At 44.8% G+C, this 23,338-nt stretch overlaps 1 protein-coding gene across 2 annotated transcripts in view; it reads right to left on the bottom strand.

Annotated features, from left to right (window-relative positions):
* Window positions 1–20,328, bottom strand: part of LOC109886907 (CD82 antigen-like) — a 28,931-nt gene extending 8,603 nt beyond the window's left edge. For both annotated transcript variants that reach the window (XR_004207636.1, XM_031815998.1), the window contains exons 1-4: window positions 20,238–20,328; window positions 18,952–19,024; window positions 4,357–4,481; window positions 2,676–2,750 (exon numbers count right to left, since the gene is read on the bottom strand). Coding sequence is in view for 1 of the 2 variants with exons in the window: in XM_031815998.1 (XP_031671858.1) it covers window positions 2,676–2,750; window positions 4,357–4,481; window positions 18,952–19,024; window positions 20,238–20,300 (336 nt within the window). In the remaining variant the exon portion in view is untranslated. The remainder of the gene's footprint in view (window positions 1–2,675; window positions 2,751–4,356; window positions 4,482–18,951; window positions 19,025–20,237) is intronic.
* Window positions 20,329–23,338: the final 3,010 nt, after the last annotated feature.

Here is a 23,338-nt window from a genome sequence, read left to right as displayed (position 1 = left end):
GTGTGGCGGTAGGGAGAGGCCTCAGTGTGGCGGTAGGGAGAGGCCTCAGTGTGGCGGTAGGGAGAGGCCTCAGTGTGGCGGTAGGGAGAGGCCTCAGTGTGGCGGTAGGGAGAGGCCTCAGTGTGGCGGTAGGGAGAGGCCTCAGTGTGGCGGTAGGGAGAGGCCTCAGTGTGGCGGTAGGGAGAGGCCTCAGTGTGGCGGTAGGGAGAGGCCTCAGTGTGGCGGTAGGGAGAGGCCTCAGTGTGGCGGTAGGGAGAGGCCTCAGTGTGGCGGTAGGGAGAGGCCTCAGTGTGGCGGTAGGGAGAGGCCTCAGTGTGGCGGTAGGGAGAGGCCTCAGTGTGGCGGTAGGGAGAGGCCTCAGTGTGGTGGTAGGGGAGGATCATATCTCCCTTCCTACCTACCTAAATCACTGAAGCTGGAGACGCACATCTCCCTCACTAACTTTAAGCATCGGCTGTCAGAGCAGCTCACAGATCACTGTACCTGTACACAGCCCATCTGTAAAAGAGCCCATCCAACTACCTCATCCCCATACTGTTATTATATATATTTATTTTGGTCCTTTGCACCCCAGTATCTCTACTTGCACATTCATCTTCTGCACATCTATCACTCCAGTGTTTAATTGCTAAATTGTAATTACTGTGCCACTATGGCCTAGTTATTGCCTTACCTCATTACCACACACTGTATATAGACCTTTCTATTGTGTTATTGACTGTATGTTTGTTTATTCCATGTGTAACTCTGTTGTTGTTTGTGTTGAACTGCTTTGCTTTATCTTGGCCAGGTTGCAATTGTAAATGAGAACTTGTTCTCACCTGGCCTGGCATCCTCCTCCCTAAGTAGTGCACTATAGAGGGAAGAGGGTGCCATTTGGGACTCAAACAATATTCGAGTCCGAGAGGTGGATTTCAGCTTTACGGCGTTTCCTAGTCAGATGTTTCCCTTCAGGTCCACTGGGAGAGACAGGCAGTGTGTGTGTGTGTGTGTGTGTGTGTGTTGTTGAGGTGGCTGAACCAAGCCAAACTATCCTATCCAGCCAGGATGGGTTCTGTTCCATTACAAGTCTATATCTTCTGCTACAATCTGCTAGGTCATTCCAAACCAGCTAGAAAGTTATAGAAGGTGTGTGTGTGTGTGTGTGTGTGTGTGTGCATGTTTCTCCAATTATCCACATCTGTGTTCACACATCTCTCCAGCTGGTGTGAGTGTGTTCCTACGAGCAGCAGTCACCCTCTCTTTGACCCCTCTCTCTCTCTCTGACCCCTCTCCTCACCGACACACACCTCTCTCTGACCGCTCTGCTCACCGACATACACACCTCGCTCTCTCTGACCCCTCTGCTTACTTCCTCTCACTGACAGACACACACCTGGCCAGGCTTTCCTCTGGTCCTCCTGGGGCCTCTGGGGCCAAGGCCTCCTTAAACAATAATCACCACCACTACACTAGTGCCTAGTTCCATATGTGTTATTTCATGTTGATGTCTTCCCTATTATTCTACATGTATATGTTGTTCTGGTCCAGTAGAACGTTGTTCTGGTCCTATAGAATGTATATGTTGTTCTGGTCCAGTAGAACGTTGTTCTGGTCCTATAGAATGTATATGTTGTTCTGGTCCTATAGAATGTTGTTCGTTCTGGTCCTATAGAATGTTGTTCTGGTCCTATAGAATGTTGTTCTGGTCCTATAGAATGTTGTTCTGGTCCTATAGAATGTATATGTTGTGCTGGTCCTATAGAATGTATATGTTGTGCTGGTCCTATAGAATGTTGTGCTGGTCCTATAGAATGTTGTTCTGGTCCTGTAGAATGTATATGTTGTTGTGGTCCTATAGAATGTTGTTCTAGTCCTATAGAATGTATATGTTGTTCTGGTCCTATAGAATGTTGTTCTGGTCCTGTAGAATGTCTATGTTATTCTGGCCCTATAGAATGCATATGTTATTCTGGCCCTATAGAATGCATATGTTATTCTGGCCCTATAGAATGCATATGTTATTCTGGCCCTATAGAATGCATATGTTGTTCTGGTCCAGTAGAATGCATATGTTGTTCTGGTCCAGTAGAATGTATATGTTATTCTGGCCCTATAGAATGCATATGTTATTCTGGTCCTATAGAATGCATATGTTGTTCTGGTCCTATAGAATGTACATGTTGTTCTGGTCCAGTAGAATGTATATGTTATTCTGGCCCTATAGAATGCATATGTTATTCTGGTCCTATAGAATGCATATGTTATTCTGGTCCTATAGAATGCATTAACAGAGCTTTTGGTAGCGTGTTCTGACTGAAAGTAATAAGGTGTAATCAGTCTCAGAACAAGGTGTTGTCTCAAGGGTGAAGGGTGAGTCATTTTCTACAGAACAGGTTGTGTTCAGGCGGGTTCAACATTCTGGAATGTTCAGGTACACAGACACACAGTGTAGAACAGACATGTAGTCTAGTGGTTCAGAGCTTTGGGCCAGTAACCAAAATATTGCTGGTTCGAATCCCCGAGCTGACTAATTGAAAAAATTCTGTTGATGTGCCCTTGAGCAAGGCACTTAACCCTAATTGCTCCTGTAAGTCACAGTGGATAAGTGTGTGTGCTAAATTACAAAATGACATACATTTCTCTTTCCTGAACTCGACCAACAACAGGTGTAAACAGGAAGTGACATCACTCACCAGGTCCTTCTGGAAGTAGATGAGTACACCGGCTGCCACCTGACCAATCAGAATCAGCAGCAGGCAGGTGAAGTACTGGGGAGGAAGAGAGGATCATGGGATATATGAGATGACAACACCGTGGCAACAGTCCATCATAACAATGCATAAACACATCCACCCAATCACCAGACATCATCCCCTGCAGCATCGTTCAGACAGCAACATGCCTTCAAATAGAAATGCATTATGTATTGACTAGGATGTGAACTTCCACATCATCTCCTAGATGCTGCTACAATATCCAACTGGAACAGCCACGGGGCTTTGTGTTGCTACAATATCCAACTGGAACAGCCACAAGGCTTTGTGTTGCTATAATATCCAACTGGAACAGCCACGGGGCTTTGTGTTGCTACAATAGCCAACTGGAACAGCCACGGGGCTTTGTGAGCGACTCCTCCCTGTACAGTAGCAGTAGTTTGTAATGCATTCACACTAGCATACACTGAGTGGACAAAACATTAGGAACATCTTCATAATATTGAGTTGCGCCCCCCTTTTTGTCCTCATAACAGCCTCAACTTGTCAGGTCGTGGACTCTACAAGGTGTTGAAAGAATTCCACAGGGTCTCTACAAGGTGTCGAAAGCCTTCCACAGGGTCTCTACAAGGTGTCGAAAGCCTTCCACAGGGACTCTACAAGGTGTCGAAAGCCTTCCACAGGGTCTCTACAAGGTGTTGAAAGCGTTCCACAGGGACTCTACAAGGTGTTGAAAGCCTTCCACAGGGACTGTACAAGGTGTTGAAAGCCTTCCACAGGGTCTCTACAAGGTGTTGAAAGCCTTCCACAGGGTCTCTACAAGGTGTTGAAAGCCTTCCACAGGGACTCTACAAGGTGTTGAAAGCCTTCCACAGGGTCTCTACAAGGTGTTGAAAGCCTTCCACAGGGACTCTACAAGGTGTTGAAAGCCTTCCACAGGGACTCTACAAGGTGTTGAAAGCCTTCCACAGGGATGCTGGTCCATGTTGACTCCAATGCTTCCCACAGTTGTGTCCAGTTGGCTGGATGTCCTTTGGGTGGTGGACCGTTCTTGATACACACAGGGAAACTGTTGAGAGTGAAAAACCCAGCATCGTTGCAGTTCTTGACACACTCAAACTGGTGCACCAGGTACCTACTACCGTACCCCGTTCAAAGGAACTTATATATGTTGTCTTGCCCATTCACCTTCTGAATGGCACACATACACAATCCATGTCTCAAGGATTAAAAAGACCTTTAACCAGTCTCCTCCCTTCATCTACACTGATTTGAAGTGGATGTAACAAGTGACATCAATAAGGGATCATAGCTTTAACCTGGATTCACCTGGTCAGTCTGTCATGGAAAGAGCAGGTGTTCCTAATGTTTTGTACACTCAGTGTAGATTTTTGAGATGCCAGCAATGTTTTAAAGATGGTTTTGACTTTAGATTCGTGCACCACTGATTGGTAGTCAGACCAGGCAGGCCTGTGTGCCTGTGTGTGTCTGTGTGTGAGTGCCTGTGTGTGTGTGCCTGTGCCTGTGTGTGTGTGTGCGTGTGTGTGTGCGTGCCTGTATGTGTGTGTGTGTGTGCGCCTGTGTGTGTGTGTGCCTGTGTGTGTGTGTGTGTGTGCCTGTGTGTGTGTGGCTGTGTGTGTGTGCCTGTGTGTGTGCTCACCAGGCCCAGCAGACAGCGGATCTCGTAGATAGCCCCCAGGCAACCCAGGAAGCCCATCAACATGGAGAGACCACCGACACCTATCAGGATGTAGGAAGCTATCTTCAGCGCTGTGGAGGACTCTTCTGTAGAGAGAAACAAAGCAACACTCTCAGGTTAGCACATTAGCATCGCTATGGTAAAAACCATATATAGGCTAGCATTTTAGCATACCTACAGTACACTATGGGGGACTCCTCTGTAGAGGTGGGAACAAGCAGACTCGTTAGCATATCTGCTATTAACGTATATAGGTTAGCAGTATTTAAGCAGTCTGATATAGGCTATGCACAGGCTAGCATGTTAGCATCGCTATGGTAAAAACCATATATAGGCTAGCATTTTAGCATACCTACAGTACACTATGGGGGACTCCTCTGTAGAGGTGGGAACAAGCAGACTCGTTAGCATATCTGCTGTTAACACATATAGGTTAGCAGTTTTTCAATAGACTACTGTGCAGGCTTGTATTTAAGCAGTCTGATGTAGGCGATACACAGGCTAGCATGTTAGCACACCTACTACACAGTGACAGGCATTTTAGCGTCGCTATGGTAAAAACCATATATAGGCTAGCATGTTAGCACACCTGCTACACAGTGACAGGCATTTTAGCATCGCTATGGTAAAAACCATATATAGGCTAGCATGTTAGCACACCTACTACACAGTGACAGGCATTTTACCCTAACCCATTCATCCCTTAGCAGACACTATGTTCTGCCTCACGTCTGACAGGTAGACAGACAGACAGTAGAATATAACAGACATCTTCCTATAAGGCAACTCATGCCCACCAAACCAAAAGGAGACCTGATCTCAAACCAGCATATCTGTTCATGGAAACAGGTCTGGGAATTCTGGCTTCTATAACATATCTGTTCATGGAAACAGGTCTGGGAATTCTGGCTTCTATAACAAATAAAAGTACTGGAGCCAGAGAGAGATTAGGTCTGCATTTCAAAATGGCACCCTTTTCCCTATGTAGTGCACTACTTTGGACCAAAAAAGTCCACAAAAAAAAGTTAAATATTGTGCACTATATAGGGAACAGGGTGCAATTTGGGACATAGATTTTGTCTGGCAACAGGAGGAATGATATATGTTACTCTGAGGACACTGTTCTCAGTGTGTGTGTGTGTGTGTGTGTGTGTCACTGCCAAACATTCTGAGGCTTCCAAAGGAAAAGAGATGTTTCTGTGGACCACTCCGGAGGTCTGGAACCAAAAAGTGTGCCATCACGGAGGCCCAAACATTCTGCAAAGCTCAGAAACCCACCACTGAGACACAGAGAGAACGGACAGTTCAACCTCATCTCAAGTATTTCGTTTAGGAGACGTCATCCTTGGAGACAGAGACGAGCTCCTGAGATCCCCCAGAGGTTTTCACTATAATGGCAGAAACATCTGGCACGCCGTGCAAATCAAAGTGTTTTTTTGTCAGCGTAGTGTCAGTGTAGTGTCAGCGCAGTGTCAGCGCAGTGTCAGCGCAGTGTCAGCGCAGTGTAGTGAAATGCTTATGCAAGATGTGAAACATGGCCAAATGTATATAGGTCATAGCGACAAAGCGAACTAAATAGACAGGAAAAACAGCATCCTATTTAATACTGTGATGAAATAGCTGTGGTTGGTTGGCGCTATACTCTAGCGTGTGACCAATGTGGAATACAGGATCCTATTTAATACTGTGATGAAATAGCTGTGGTTGGTTGGTGCTATACTCTAGCATGTGACCAATGTGGAATACAGGAAGTTCAATAATGCCATTGCTGGCTAATTTCTTCTTCTTCGTGGGATGACTGTGGCAATATTACTGAAGGAATATGTCAACCGCTGGATGGGAACCCTCATTCCCAGCAAAAGCAGTTTAACCAGACATGTCTCTGATTATTAGAGACAGACCCTGCAGCACATCACAGATCCCTCTCCTCATTACCGTTACTCTAACGTTGGAACATCTAGAGAACAGATCCCTCTCCTCATTACCGTTACTCTAACGTTGGAACGGCTAGAGAACAGATCCCTCTCCTCATTACCATTACTCTAACGTTGGAACGGCTAGAGAATAGATCCCTCTCCTCATTACCGTTACTCTAACGTTGGAACATCTAGAGAACAGATCCCTCTCTCCTCTAACGTTGGAACATCTAGAGAACAGATCCCTCTCCTCATTACCGTTACTCTAACGTTGGAACATCTAGAGAACAGATCCCTCTCCTCTAACGTTGGAACATCTAGAGAACAGATCCCTCTCCTCTAACGTTGGAACGGCTAGAGAACAGATCCCTCTCCTCATTACCGTTACTCTAACGTTGGAACATCTAGAGAACAGATCCCTCTCCTCTAATGTTGGAACATCTAGAGAACAGATCCCTCTCCTCTAACGTTGGAACATCTAGAGAACAGATCCCTCTCTCCTCTAACTTTGGAACATCTAGAGAACAGATCCCTCTCCTCTAACGTTGGAACATCTAGAGAACAGATCCCTCTCCTCATTACCGTTACTCTAACGTTGGAACATCTAGAGAACAGATCCCTCTCCTCTAACGTTGGAACATCTAGAGAACAGATCCCTCTCCTCTAACGTTGGAACATCTAGAGAACAGATCCCTCTCTCCTCTAACGTTGGAACATCTAGAGAACAGATCCCTCTCTCGTCTAACGTTGGAACATCTAGAGAACAGATCCCTCTCTCCTCTAACGTTGGAACATCTAGAGAACAGATCCCTCTCTCCTCTAACGTTGGAACATCTAGAGAACAGATCCCTCTCTCCTCTAACGTTGGAACATCTAGAGAACAGATCCCTCTCCTCTAACGTTGGAACATCTAGAGAACAGATCCCTCTCCTCTAACGTTGGAACATCTAGAGAACAGATCTCTCTCCTCTAACGTTGGAACAGCTAGAGAACAGATCCCTCTCTCCTCTAACGTTGGAACATCTAGAGAACAGATCCCTCTCCTCATTACCGTTACTCTAACGTTGGAACATCTAGAGAACAGATCCCTCTCCTCTAACGTTGGAACATCTAGAGAACAGATCCCTCTCTCCTCTAACTTTGGAACATCTAGAGAACAGATCCCTCTCCTCTAACGTTGGAACATCTAGAGAACAGATCCCTCTCCTCATTACCGTTACTCTAACGTTGGAACGGCTAGAGAACAGATCCCTCTCCTCTAACGTTGGAACATCTAGAGAACAGATCCCTCTCCTCTAACGTTGGAACATCTAGAGAACAGATCCCTCTCCTCTAACGTTGGAACATCTAGAGAACAGATCCCTCTCCTCTAACGTTGGAACATCTAGAGAACAGATCCCTCTCTCCTCTAACATTGGAACATCTAGAGAACAGATCCCTCTCCTCTAACGTTGGAACATCTAGAGAACAGATCCCTCTCCTCTAAGGTTGGAACATCTAGAGAACAGATCCCTCTCCTCTAAGGTTGGAACATCTAGAGAACAGATCCCTCTCTCCTCTAACGTTGGAACATCTAGAGAACAGATCCCTCTCCTCATTACCGTTACTCTAACGTTGGAACATCTAGAGAACAGATCCCTCTCCTCTAACGTTGGAACATCTAGAGAACAGATCCCTCTCCTCATTACCGTTACTCTAACGTTGGAACATCTAGAGAACAGATCCCTCTCCTCTAACGTTGGAACATCTAGAGAACAGATCCCTCTCTCCTCTAACATTGGAACATCTAGAGAACAGATCCCTCTCCTCATTACCGTTACTCTAACGTTGGAACATCTAGAGAACAGATCCCTCTCTCCTCTAACGTTGGAACATCTAGAGAACAGATCCCTCTCTCCTCTAACGTTGGAACATCTAGAGAACAGATCCCTCTCTCCTCTAACGTTGGAACATCTAGAGAACAGATCCCTCTCTCCTCTAACGTTGGAACATCTAGAGAACAGATCCCTCTCTCCTCTAACGTTGGAACATCTAGAGAACAGATCCCTCTCTCCTCTAACGTTGGAACATCTAGAGAACAGATCCCTCTCTCCTCTAACGTTGGAACGGCTAGAGAACAGATCCCTCTCCTCATTACCATTACTCTAACGTTGGAACGGCTAGAGAACAGATCCCTCTCCTCATTACCGTTACTCTAACGTTGGAACGGCTAGAGAACAGATCCCTCTCTCCTCTAACATTGGAACATCTAGAGAACAGATCCCTCTCCTCTAACGTTGGAACATCTAGAGAACAGATCCCTCTCCTCTAACGTTGGAACATCTAGAGAACAGATCCCTCTCTCCTCTAACGTTGGAACATCTAGAGAACGGCTAGGATAGCACCCCTGGGATAGAACCCGGGGGGAGTGGTGGGTGGAGGGAGTGGCAAGCAGCCTCTGGGATAGAACCCGGGGGGAGTGGTGGGTGGAGGGAGTGGCAAGCAGCCTCTGGGATAGAACCCGGGGAGAGTGGTGGGTGGAGGGAGAGGCACCTGGGATAGCACCCGGGGGAGTGGAGGGAGAGATGGGTACGACGCCTGCAGCTGGATCCCCAAAAACAAAGAAATCATAGGTTTACGTGGTGGGTGGAGGGCACGGTGGTGGGAGGAGGGCACGGTGGTGGGAGGAGGGCACGGTGGTGGGAGGAGGGCACGGTGGTGGGAGGAGGGCACGGTGGTGGGAGGAGGGAACGGTGGTGGGAGGAGGGAACGGTGGTGGGAGGAGGGCACGGTGGTGGGAGGAGGGCACGGTGGTGGGAGGAGGGCAACGGTGGTGGGAGGAGGGCACGGTGGTGGGAGGAGGGCGTGGGAGAACAGTGGTGGGAGGAGGGCGTGGGAGAACAGTGGTGGGAGGAGGGCGTGGGAGAACAGTGGTGGGAGGAGGGCGTGGGAGAACAGTGGTGGGAGGAGGGCGTGGGAGAACAGTGGTGGGAGGAGGGCGTGGGAGAACAGTGGTGGGAGGAGGGCGTGGGAGAACGGTGGTGGGAGGAGGGAGCGGTGGTGGGAGGAGGGAACGGTGGTGGGAGGAGGGAACGGTGGTGGGAGGAGGGCGTGGGAGAACAGTGGTGGGAGGAGGGAGCGGTGGTGGGAGGAGGGAGCGGTGGTGGGAGGAGGGCGTGGGAGAACCGTGGTGGAGGAGGGCGTGGGAGAACCGTGGTGGGAGGAGGGAGCGGTGGTGGGAGGAGGGAGCGGTGGTGGGAGGAGGGCGTGGGAGAACCGTGGTGGGAGGAGGGCGTGGGAGAACCGTGGTGGGAGGAGGGAGCGGTGGTGGGAGGAGGGAGCGGTGGTGGGAGGAGGGCGTGGGAGAACAGTGGTGAGAGGAGGGCGTGGGAGAACGGTGGTGGGAGGAGGGAGCGGTGGTGGGAGGAGGGCGTGGGAGAACAGTGGTGGGAGGAGGGTGTGGGAGAACCGTGGTGGGAGGAGGGAGCGGTGGTGGGAGGAGGGCGTGGGAGAACAGTGGTGGGAGGAGGGAGCGGTGGTGGGAGGAGGGCTTGGGAGAACCGTGGTGGGAGGAGGGAGCGGTGGTGGGAGGAGGGCGTGGAACTACTTAGTCAAATGTAGTGCACTATATGTAGGGAATAGGGTGCCACTTGGGACAACCAGCTCTGGAATGATCGTTAGGCTGGTTGGGCTTTGTTTCAACTCATCCTCACATAATTCCTGATTCAGGCCACTAAAGACTTTGGTACAAACCCTTACTACAGCTCACACCACTACATGCTACTATAAAGACCTTGGTATAAACCCTTACTACAGCTCACACCACTACATGCTACTATAAAGACCTTGGTATAAACCCTTACTACAGCTCACACTAGTGACGTCACGATAACAACATTTTACAAACAATATATACGACCAGGCCAAGTCTCACGATACCAATTAGTATCGCGATATCGACGGAGGGAGAAAAAAAATCTGTGGCCTAGCATCCTGTTCGCCCCGTCCCCCGCATCCTGTTAGCCCCGTGGCCTAGCATCCTGTTCGCCCCCCATCCTGGTCGCCCACCGCATCCTGTTCGCCCCCGCATCCTGGTCGCCCACCGCATCCTGTTCGCCCCCGCATCCTGTTCGCCCCGTCCCCCGCATCCTGTTAGCCCCGTGGCCTAGCCCCGTGGCCTACCATCCTGTTCGCCCCCCATCCTGTTCTCCCCCGCATCCTGTTCGCCCCGTCCCCCGCATCCTGTTCGCCCCGTCCCCCGCATCCTGTTAGCCCCCGTCCCCCGCATCCTGTTAGCCCCCGTCCCCCGCATCCTGTTCGCCCCCCGTCCCCCGCATCCTGTTCGCCCCCCGTCCCCCGCATCCTGTTCGCCCCCCGTATCCTGTTCGTCCCGTGGCCTAGCCTGAAATGACTGCCACATGACTGTCATTCCTCTGGTGAAATGACTGCCACATTACTATCATTCCTCTGGTGAAATGACTGCCACATTACTATCATTCCTCTGGTGAAATGACTGCCACATTACTGTCATTCCTCTGGTGAAATGACTGCCACATTACTGATTAGTTTAAAACGACCCGCGATGTGGTTTTGTGAAATTTTATCAAATGCGCACGAATCCCAGTAGAAAGAAATAAAAGGTTACTTCTGGTAATATGGGTCATATAGAAAAAAAGGGTAGAGGGCCTAGAGAGCTGCCCTGCGGTACACCAAACTTTAAAATGTTTGACATTAGAGAAGCTTCCACTAAAAGAAACCCCCCTGAGTTCTATTAGATAGATAGCTCTGAATCCACGGTAATTCAACAACCGGTTATGGTCAATAATATCAAAAGCTGCACTGAAATCAAACAACGCAGCTCCCACAATCTTCTAATTATCCATTTCTTTCAACCAATCATCAGTCATGTGTGTCAGTGCAGTACATGTTCAGTGCCCTTCTCTATAAGCATGCTGAAAGTCTGCTGTTAATTTATTTTGCAGAGAAATAGCATTGTACTTGATCAAACACAATTTTTTCCAACAGTTTGTTAAGAGCTGGCAGCAAGCTTATAGGTCTGCTGTTAGAACCAGTAAAGGCGGCTTTACCACTCTTGGGTAGTGGAATGACTTTGGCTTCCCTCCAGGCCTGAGGACAAAGACTTTCCTCTTAGGCTCAGATTAAAAATATGACAGATAGGAGTGGCTGTAGAGTCAGCTACCATCCTCAGTAGCTTTCCATCTAAGTTGTCGATGCCAGGAGGTTTGTCATTATTGTTCGTTAACAACAATTGTTCCAACTCTGCCACACTAACTTGACAGAATTCCAACTTGAAATGCTTTTCTTTCATTATTATAATTTATTTTTAATGCATGAATACAATTGCTCACTGTTCGTTGTTGGCATTTCCTGCCTAAGTTTCCTGTTGGCATTTCCTGCCTAACCCTAACCCACTTTGCCAATGAAGTAATCAATAAAATAAATTGGCAACATCAAATGGTTTTGTGATGAATAAAGCCATCTGATTGGGTGAAAGATGGAGTTGATTTACCTTTATTTACCTAGGCAAGTCAATCCATTTAAAGTACTCCAAAGATTTTTTTCCCCCCATTATTCTTTATATTTTTACCTTTATTTTATTTTATATATATATTTTATCTTTATTTAACCAGGCAAGTCAGTTATGAACAAATTCTTATTTTCAATGACGGCCTAGGAACAGTGGGTTAACTGCCTGTTCAGGGGCAGAACGAGAGATTTGTACCTTGTCAGCTCGGGGAGTTGAACTTGCAACCTTCTGGTTTCTAGTCCAACACTAACCACTAGGCTACCCTGCCCGGCCCATTGATCTAGGCTTCATAATAAAGAACTTGCAAAGTCAACTCAGACTGGCCTGTGCTCTTGGTTATAACAGATGATACATTGTATCAACATAAAGTCAACTCAGACTGGTCTGTGCTCTTGGTTATAACAGATGATACATTGTATCAACATAAAGTCAACTCAGACTGGTCTGTGCTCTTGGTTATAACAGATGATACATTGTATCAACATAAAGTCAACTCAGACTGGTCTGTGCTCTTGGTTATAACAGATGAAATGATACATTGTATCAACATAAAGTCAACTCAGACTGGTCTGTGCTCTTGGTTATAACAGATGATACATTGTATCAACATAAAGTCAACTCAGACTGGTCTGTGCTCTTGGTTATAACAGATGAAATGATACATTGTATCAACATAAAGTCAACTCAGACTGGTCTGTGCTCTTGGTTATAACAGATGAAATGATACATTGTATCAACATAAAGTCAACTCAGACTGGTCTGTGCTCTTGGTTATAACAGATGAAATGATACATTGTATCAACATAAAGTCAACTCAGACTGGTCTGTGCTCTTGGTTATAACAGATGATACATTGTATCAACATAAAGTCAACTCAGACTGGCCTGTGCTCTTGGTTATAACAGATGATACATTGTATCAACATAAAGTCAACTCAGACTGGTCTGTGCTCTTGGTTATAACAGATGAAATGATACATTGTATCAACATAAAGTCAACTCAGACTGGTCTGTGCTCTTGGTTATAACAGATGAAATGATACATTGTATCAACATAAAGTCAACTCAGACTGGCCTGTGCTCTTGGTTATAACAGATACATTGTATCAACATAAAGTCAACTCAGACTGGTCTGTGCTCTTGGTTATAACAGATGAAATGATACATTGTATCAACATAAAGTCAACTCAGACTGGTCTGTGCTCTTGGTTATAACAGATACATTGTATCAACATAAAGTCAACTCAGACTGGTCTGTGCTCTTGGTTATAACAGATGAAATGATACATTGTATCAACATAAAGTCAACTCAGACTGGTCTGTGCTCTTGGTTATAACAGATGAAATGATACATTGTATCAACATAAAGTCAACTCAGACTGGTCTGTGCTCTTGGTTATAACAGATGAAATGATACATTGTATCAACATAAAGTCAACTCAGACTGGTCTGTGCTCTTGGTTATAACAGATGATACATTGTATCAACATAAAGTCAACACAGACTGGTCTGTGCTCTTGGTTATAACAGATACATTGTATCAACATAAAGTCAACTCAGACTGGTCTGTGCTCTTGGTTATAACAGATACATTGTATCAACATAAAGTCAACTCAGACTGGTCTGTGCTCTTGGTTATAACAGATGATACATTGTATCAACATAAAGTCAACTCAGACTGGTCTGTGCTCTTGGTTATAACAGATGATACATTGTATCAACATAAAGTCAACACAGACTGGTCTGTGCTCTTGGTTATAACAGATACATTGTATCAACATAAAGTCAACTCAGACTGGTCTGTGCTCTTGGTTATAACAGATACATTGTATCAACATAAAGTCAACTCAGACTGGTCTGTGCTCTTGGTTATAACAGATGATACATTGTATCAACATAAAGTCAACTCAGACTGGTCTGTGCTCTTGGTTATAACAGATGATACATTGTATCAACATAAAGTCAACTCAGACTGGCCTGTGCTCTTGGTTATAACAGATGATACATTGTATCAACATAAAGTCAACTCAGACTGGTCTGTGCTCTTGGTTATAACAGATGAAATGATACATTGTATCAACATAAAGTCAACTCAGACTGGTCTGTGCTCTTGGTTATAACAGATGATACATTGTATCAACATAAAGTCAACTCAGACTGGTCTGTGCTCTTGGTTATAACAGATGAAATGATACATTGTATCAACATAAAGTCAACTCAGACTGGTCTGTGCTCTTGGTTATAACAGATGAAATGATACATTGTATCAACATAAAGTCAACTCAGACTGGCCTGTGCTCTTGGTTATAACAGATGATACATTGTATCAACATAAAGTCAACTCAGACTGGTCTGTGCTCTTGGTTATAACAGATGAAATGATACATTGTATCAACATAAAGTCAACTCAGACTGGTCTGTGCTCTTGGTTATAACAGATGAAATGATACATTGTATCAACATAAAGTCAACTCAGACTGGTCTGTGCTCTTGGTTATAACAGATACATTGTATCAACATAAAGTCAACTCAGACTGGTCTGTGCTCTTGGTTATAACAGATACATTGTATCAACATAAAGTCAACTCAGACTGGTCTGTGCTCTTGGTTATAACAGATGAAATGATACATTGTATCAACATAAAGTCAACTCAGACTGGCCTGTGCTCTTGGTTATAACTGATGAAATGATACATTGTATCAACATAAAGTCAACTCAGACTGGTCTGTGCTCTTGGTTATAACAGATGAAATGATACATTGTATCAACATAAAGTCAACTCAGACTGGTCTGTGCTCTTGGTTATAACAGATGATACATTGTATCAACATAAAGTCAACTCAGACTGGTCTGTGCTCTTGGTTATAACAGATGATACATTGTATCAACATAAAGTCAACTCAGACTGGTCTGTGCTCTTGGTTATAACAGATGATACATTGTATCAACATAAAGTCAACTCAGACTGGTCTGTGCTCTTGGTTATAACAGATGATACATTGTATCAACATAAAGTCAACTCAGACTGGTCTGTGCTCTTGGTTATAACAGATGATACATTGTATCAACATAAAGTCAACTCAGACTGGTCTGTGCTCTTGGTTATAACAGATGATACATTGTATCAACATAAAGTCAACTCAGACTGGTCTGTGCTCTTGGTTATAACAGATGATACATTGTATCAACATAAAGTCAACTCAGACTGGTCTGTGCTCTTGGTTATAACAGATGAAATGATACATTGTATCAACATAAAGTCAACTCAGACTGGTCTGTGCTCTTGGTTATAACAGATGATACATTGTATCAACATAAAGTCAACTCAGACTGGTCTGTGCTCTTGGTTATAACAGATGATACATTGTATCAACATAAAGTCAACTCAGACTGGTCTGTGCTCTTGGTTATAACAGATGAAATGATACATTGTATCAACATAAAGTCAACTCAGACTGGTCTGTGCTCTTGGTTATAACAGATGATACATTGTATCAACATAAAGTCAACTCAGACTGGTCTGTGCTCTTGGTTATAACAGATGAAATGATACATTGTATCAACATAAAGTCAACTCAGACTGGTCTGTGCTCTTGGTTATAACAGATGAAATGATACATTGTATCAACATAAAGTCAACTCAGACTGGTCTGTGCTCTTGGTTATAACAGATGAAATGATACATTGTATCAACATAAAGTCAACTCAGACTGGTCTGTGCTCTTGGTTATAACAGATGATACATTGTATCAACATAAAGTCAACTCAGACTGGCCTGTGCTCTTGGTTATAACAGATGATACATTGTATCAACATAAAGTCAACTCAGACTGGTCTGTGCTCTTGGTTATAACAGATGAAATGATACATTGTATCAACATAAAGTCAACTCAGACTGGTCTGTGCTCTTGGTTATAACAGATGAAATGATACATTGTATCAACATAAAGTCAACTCAGACTGGCCTGTGCTCTTGGTTATAACAGATACATTGTATCAACATAAAGTCAACTCAGACTGGTCTGTGCTCTTGGTTATAACAGATGAAATGATACATTGTATCAACATAAAGTCAACTCAGACTGGTCTGTGCTCTTGGTTATAACAGATACATTGTATCAACATAAAGTCAACTCAGACTGGTCTGTGCTCTTGGTTATAACAGATGAAATGATACATTGTATCAACATAAAGTCAACTCAGACTGGTCTGTGCTCTTGGTTATAACAGATGAAATGATACATTGTATCAACATAAAGTCAACTCAGACTGGTCTGTGCTCTTGGTTATAACAGATGAAATGATACATTGTATCAACATAAAGTCAACTCAGACTGGTCTGTGCTCTTGGTTATAACAGATGATACATTGTATCAACATAAAGTCAACACAGACTGGTCTGTGCTCTTGGTTATAACAGATACATTGTATCAACATAAAGTCAACTCAGACTGGTCTGTGCTCTTGGTTATAACAGATGATACATTGTATCAACATAAAGTCAACTCAGACTGGTCTGTGCTCTTGGTTATAACAGATGATACATTGTATCAACATAAAGTCAACACAGACTGGTCTGTGCTCTTGGTTATAACAGATACATTGTATCAACATAAAGTCAACTCAGACTGGTCTGTGCTCTTGGTTATAACAGATACATTGTATCAACATAAAGTCAACTCAGACTGGTCTGTGCTCTTGGTTATAACAGATGATACATTGTATCAACATAAAGTCAACTCAGACTGGTCTGTGCTCTTGGTTATAACAGATGATACATTGTATCAACATAAAGTCAACTCAGACTGGCCTGTGCTCTTGGTTATAACAGATGATACATTGTATCAACATAAAGTCAACTCAGACTGGTCTGTGCTCTTGGTTATAACAGATGAAATGATACATTGTATCAACATAAAGTCAACTCAGACTGGTCTGTGCTCTTGGTTATAACAGATGATACATTGTATCAACATAAAGTCAACTCAGACTGGTCTGTGCTCTTGGTTATAACAGATGAAATGATACATTGTATCAACATAAAGTCAACTCAGACTGGTCTGTGCTCTTGGTTATAACAGATGAAATGATACATTGTATCAACATAAAGTCAACTCAGACTGGCCTGTGCTCTTGGTTATAACAGATGATACATTGTATCAACATAAAGTCAACTCAGACTGGTCTGTGCTCTTGGTTATAACAGATGAAATGATACATTGTATCAACATAAAGTCAACTCAGACTGGTCTGTGCTCTTGGTTATAACAGATGAAATGATACATTGTATCAACATAAAGTCAACTCAGACTGGTCTGTGCTCTTGGTTATAACAGATACATTGTATCAACATAAAGTCAACTCAGACTGGTCTGTGCTCTTGGTTATAACAGATACATTGTATCAACATAAAGTCAACTCAGACTGGTCTGTGCTCTTGGTTATAACAGATGAAATGATACATTGTATCAACATAAAGTCAACTCAGACTGGTCTGTGCTCTTGGTTATAACAGATGAAATGATACATTGTATCAACATAAAGTCAACTCAGACTGGTCTGTGCTCTTGGTTATAACAGATGAAATGATACATTGTATCAACATAAAGTCAACTCAGACTGGCCTGTGCTCTTGGTTATAACTGATGAAATGATACATTGTATCAACATAAAGTCAACTCAGACTGGTCTGTGCTCTTGGTTATAACAGATGAAATGATACATTGTATCAACATAAAGTCAACTCAGACTGGTCTGTGCTCTTGGTTATAACAGATGATACATTGTATCAACATAAAGTCAACTCAGACTGGTCTGTGCTCTTGGTTATAACAGATGATACATTGTATCAACATAAAGTCAACTCAGACTGGTCTGTGCTCTTGGTTATAACAGATGATACATTGTATCAACATAAAGTCAACTCAGACTGGTCTGTGCTCTTGGTTATAACAGATGATACATTGTATCAACATAAAGTCAACTCAGACTGGTCTGTGCTCTTGGTTATAACAGATGATACATTGTATCAACATAAAGTCAACTCAGACTGGTCTGTGCTCTTGGTTATAACAGATGATACATTGTATCAACATAAAGTCAACTCAGACTGGTCTGTGCTCTTGGTTATAACAGATGATACATTGTATCAACATAAAGTCAACTCAGACTGGTCTGTGCTCTTGGTTATAACAGATGAAATGATACATTGTATCAACATAAAGTCAACTCAGACTGGCCTGTGCTCTTGGTTATAACAGATGATACATTGTATCAACATAAAGTCAACTCAGACTGGTCTGTGCTCTTGGTTATAACAGATGAAATGATACATTGTATCAACATAAAGTCAACTCAGACTGGTCTGTGCTCTTGGTTATAACAGATGATACATTGTATCAACATAAAGTCAACTCAGACTGGTCTGTGCTCTTGGTTATAACAGATGATACATTGTATCAACATAAAGTCAACTCAGACTGGTCTGTGCTCTTGGTTATAACAGATGATACATTGTATCAACATAAAGTCAACTCAGACTGGTCTGTGCTCTTGGTTATAACAGATGAAATGATACATTGTATCAACATAAAGTCAACTCAGACTGGCCTGTGCTCTTGGTTATAACAGATGAAATGATACATTGTATCAACATAAAGTCACATTACTGTCTTTATCATTCCTCTGGTGAAATGACTGCCACATTACTGTCATTCCTCTGGTGAAATGACTGCCACATTACTGTCATTCCTCTGGTGAAATGACTGCCACATTACTGTCATTCCTCTGGTGAAATGACTGCCACATTACTGTCATTCCTCTGGTGAAATGACTGCCACATTACTGTCATTCCTCTGGTGAAATGACTGCCACATTACTGTCATTCCTCTGGTGAAATGACTGCCACATTACTGTCATTCCTCTGGTGAAATGACTGCCACATTACTGTCATTCCTCTGGTGAAATGACTGCCACATTACCGTCATTCCTCTGGTGAAATGACTGCCACATTACCGTCATTCCTCTGGTGAAATGACTACCACATTACTGTCTTTCTACCATTCCTCTGGTGAAATGACTGCCACATTAGTATGTGTAGTTTGTTAAACTTACGCAGGATGACCATGAAGCTCTCCTTGTCCAGAAGGACCCACAGTCCGAACCCCATGATGAGGGCGCCAAACAGCTGCAGAGAAGGGGGGGGGGTGAGAGAGAGAGAGACAGAGAGTCAATACACAATGGTAAATAAGACTAAACTCCTCTACATCAGTCCTGTTAGTAGTGATGTTCCTCTACATCAGTCCTGTTCCATTCTAGTTTCTCTACATCAGTCCTGTTCCATTCTAGTTCCTCTACATCAGTCCTGTTCCATTCTAGTTTCTCTACATCAGTTCTGTTCCATTCTAGTTTCTCTACATCAGTCCTGTTCCATTCTAGTTCCTCTACATCAGTCCTGTTCCATTCTAGTTTCTCTACATCAGTCCTGTTCCATTCTAGTTTCTCTACATCAGTCCTGTTCCATTCTAGTTTCTCTACATCAGTCCTGTTCCATTCTAGTTTCTCTACATGTCTCTACATGTTAATAGTGAGATCACACCATACATTCACAGTGTAACTTAAAAGCCTTAAGCTCTGGATCACACTTAATTTACTCTGTTCAGAGATGGGAATGATGGATGGTAGAGAGAGGGGGGGGCTGTGGGAGCCAGGGACTGAGCGGATGAGTATCTCCGTGGTAACCAGGCCACAATCACTTAATCTGCTCTCTAATGAAGAAACCAGGGAGAGAGGGGGCATGAGAGAGAGCGAGGGCATGAGAGAGAGCGAGGGCATGAGAGAGAGAGAGCGAGCGCATGAGAGAGAGAGCGAGCATGAGAGAGAGCGAGCATGAGAGAGAGAGAGCATGAGAGAGAGCGAGCATGAGAGAGAGCGAGCATGAGAGAGAGAGAGCATGAGAGAGAGAGAGCATGAGAGAGAGAGAGCATGAGAGAGAGAGAGCATGAGAGAGAGAGAGCATGAGAGAGAGAGAGCATGAGAGAGAGAGAGCATGAGAGAGAGAGAGCATGAGAGAGAGAGAGAGCATGAGAGAGAGCGAGCATGAGAGAGAGCTAAAGGGCGAGCGAGAGTGAATGATGTCAGAGAATGAGAGAATGAATGATGTCAGAGAATGAGAGAGTGAAACAGAGGACAAAGGATGACAGAGTAGTTGGTGTGTGTTGATGAGTTCACATTCCCTCCCACCGACTCGACCTCAAACCGGTCCAACAGGGCAATAGAGCCGTGGCGGTCATGTCATATCGATCAGACGGTTATTGTCACGGTTTCATCCACTCAGAGGAGAGGCTGAGGTCCTGCACTGTATAGGCATGTGATCTGTGTCTGGGAAATAAGATACTTACGAAGAAGAGGACATTGAAGAGGAACAGGAAGTACTTGATTGCCTTCATGCAGCCTTTCCCCATTGTGATCGCTCTGTGAACAACAGAATACAAAATATTTAGTCATACTTTATTTGAAGAGTACTTAAGCATGAATATGATACGATCATGAAGATAAAAATCACAGGTCGGGTCAGACATCCCTGTGGTCGACTGAAGAGTTTAACACGATGCCATCAAAGTACAGAGGGGACATGATCCACATAGTGTGTGTGTGTGTGTCTGGATTTGCTGGTGTGAGAGGCCTACAGTATAAGTGGTGACAGACGCCTGGAACCCCCTGACCTGCTGGCTAAGCTGCTGAGATGATAGAGACCTGGATCTATAGGAGACAGACGCCTGACCTGACCTGCTGGCTAAGCTGCTGAGATGATAGAGACCTGGATGTATAGGAGACAGATGCCTGAAACCCCCTGACCTGCTGGCTAAGCTGCTGAGATGATAGAGACCTGGATCTATAGGAGACAGATGCCTGACCTGACCTGCTGGCTAAGCTGCTGAGATGATAGGGACCTGGATCTATAGGAGACAGATGCCTGACCTGACCTGCTGGCTAAGCTGCTGAGATGATAGGGACCTGGATCTATAGGAGACAGATGCCTGACCTGACCTGCTGGCTAAGCTGCTGAGATGATAGAGACCTGGATCTCTAGGAGACAGATGCCTGACCTGACCTGCTGGCTAAGCTGCTGAGATGATAGAGACCTGGATCTATAGGAGACCGAAGCCTGACCTGACCTGCTGGCTAAGCTGCTGAGATGATAGGGACCTGGATCTATAGGAGACAGATGCCTGGAACCCCCTGACCTGCTGGCTAAGCTGCTGAGATGATAGAGACCTGGATCTATAGGAGACAGATGCCTGACCTGACAGCTAAGCTGCTGAGATGATAGAGACCTGGATCTATAGGATTACCGATAGACAACCATCCATTGGTGGAAAAAGTACCCAAGTATCATACTTGAGTAAAAGATACCTTAATAGAAAATGTAAAAGTCACCCAGTAAAATACTACTTGAGTAAAAGTCTGAAAAGTATTTGGTTTTAAATATACTTAAGTATAAATCATTTCAAATTCCTCTACATTAAGCAAACCAGGCGGTATGTTGTTGTAGTAAAAACAGTAGGGATGTTCTCTGTTTAGTGAGTCCACCAGATCAGAGGCAGTAGGGATGTTCTCTGTTTAGTGAGTCCACCAGATCAGAGGCAGTAGGGATGTTCTCTGTTTAGTGAGTCCACCAGATCAGAGGCAGTAGGGATGACCAGGGATGTTCTCTGTTTAGTGAGTCCTCCAGATCAGAGGCAGTAGGGATGACCAGGGATGTTCTCTGTTTAGTGAGTCCACCAGATCAGAGGCAGTAGGGATGACCAGGGATGTTCTCTTGATAAGCACCATCAGACTGTACAACCAGCAACACAACCTGTATCAGACTGTACAACCAGCAACACAACCTCCATCAGACTGTGCAACCAGCAACACAACCTGTATCAGACTGTACAACCAGCAACACAACCTGTATCACACTGTGCAACCAGCAACACAACCTCCATCACACTGTACAACCAGCAACACAACCTGCATCACACTGTACAACCAGCAACACAACCTTCATCACACTGTACAACCAGCAACACAACCACCATCAGACTGTGCAACCAGCAACAGAACCTTCATCACACTGTACAACCAGCAACACAACCACCATCAGACTGTGCAACCAGCAACACAACCTTCATCACACTGTACAACCAGCAACATAACCTGCATCACACTGTACAACCAGCAACACAACCTGCATCACACTGTACAACCAGCAACACAACCTGTATCACACTGTACAACCAGCAACACAACCTGCATCACACTGTACAACCAGCAACACAACCTCCATCACACTGTACAACCAGCAACAACTCCAACAACCAGCAACACAATCTCCATCGGACTGTACAGCCAGCAACACAACCTGTATCACACTGTACAACCAGCAACCAGCAACACAACCTCCATCACACTGTACAACCAGCAACACAACCTCCAGACTGTACAACCACCAACACAACCTGTATCACACTGTACAACCACCAACACAACCTGTATCACACTGTACAACCACCAACACAACCTGTATCACAACCACCATCAGACTGTACAACCAGCAACACACAACCTCCAGACTGTACAACCAGCAACCTCCAGACTGTACAACCAGCAACACAACAACCTCCAGACTGTACAACCAGCAACACACAACCTCCAGACTGTACAACCAGCAACACACAACCTCCAGACTGTACAACCAGCAACACAATCTCCATCAGACTGTACAACCAGCAACACAATCTCAATCAGACTGTGCAACCAGCAACACACAACCTCCAGACTGTACAACCAGCAACACAGAGCAAAGTGAACAGCGAGCACAACAATCAATCTACCACAGCAACACAGCATGAAGCGGCGAACACTGGTCAAACATCGGACTTAAAACGGTCCCACAGCCATAAAACGGTGTACAACCAGCAACACAACCTCCAGACTGTACAACCACCAACACAACCTGTATCACACTGTACAACCACCAACACAACCTGTATCACACTGTACAACCACCAACACAACCTTCATCACACTGTACAACCACCAACACAACCTTCATCACACTGTACAACCACCAACACGACCTCCATCAGACTGTACAACCAGCAACACACAACCTCCAGACTGTACAACCTCCAGACTTGGGTTGTGCCGTGGCGGAGATCTTTGTGGGCTATACTCAGCCTTGTCTCAGGATGGTAAGTTGGTGGTTGAAGATATCCCTCTAGTGGTGTGGGGGCTGTGCTTTGGCAAAGTGGGTGGGGTTATATCCTTCCTGTTTGGCCCTGTCCGGGGGTGTCCTCGGATGGGGCCACAGTGTCTCCTGACCCCTCCTGTCTCAGCCTCCAGTATTTATGCTGCAGTAGTTTATGTGTCGGGGGGCTGGGGTCAGTTTGTTATATCTGGAGTACTTCTCCTGTCCTATTCGGTGTCCTGTGTGAATCTAAGTGTGTGTTCTCTA

This window comes from Oncorhynchus kisutch, unplaced genomic scaffold (assembly GCF_002021735.2).
Source record: "Oncorhynchus kisutch isolate 150728-3 unplaced genomic scaffold, Okis_V2 scaffold722, whole genome shotgun sequence".
Classification (NCBI taxonomy): Eukaryota; Metazoa; Chordata; class Actinopteri; order Salmoniformes; family Salmonidae; genus Oncorhynchus; species Oncorhynchus kisutch.
Note: the sequence above shows the minus strand (reverse complement) of the source record. Positions and strands in the feature narration are given on the sequence as shown.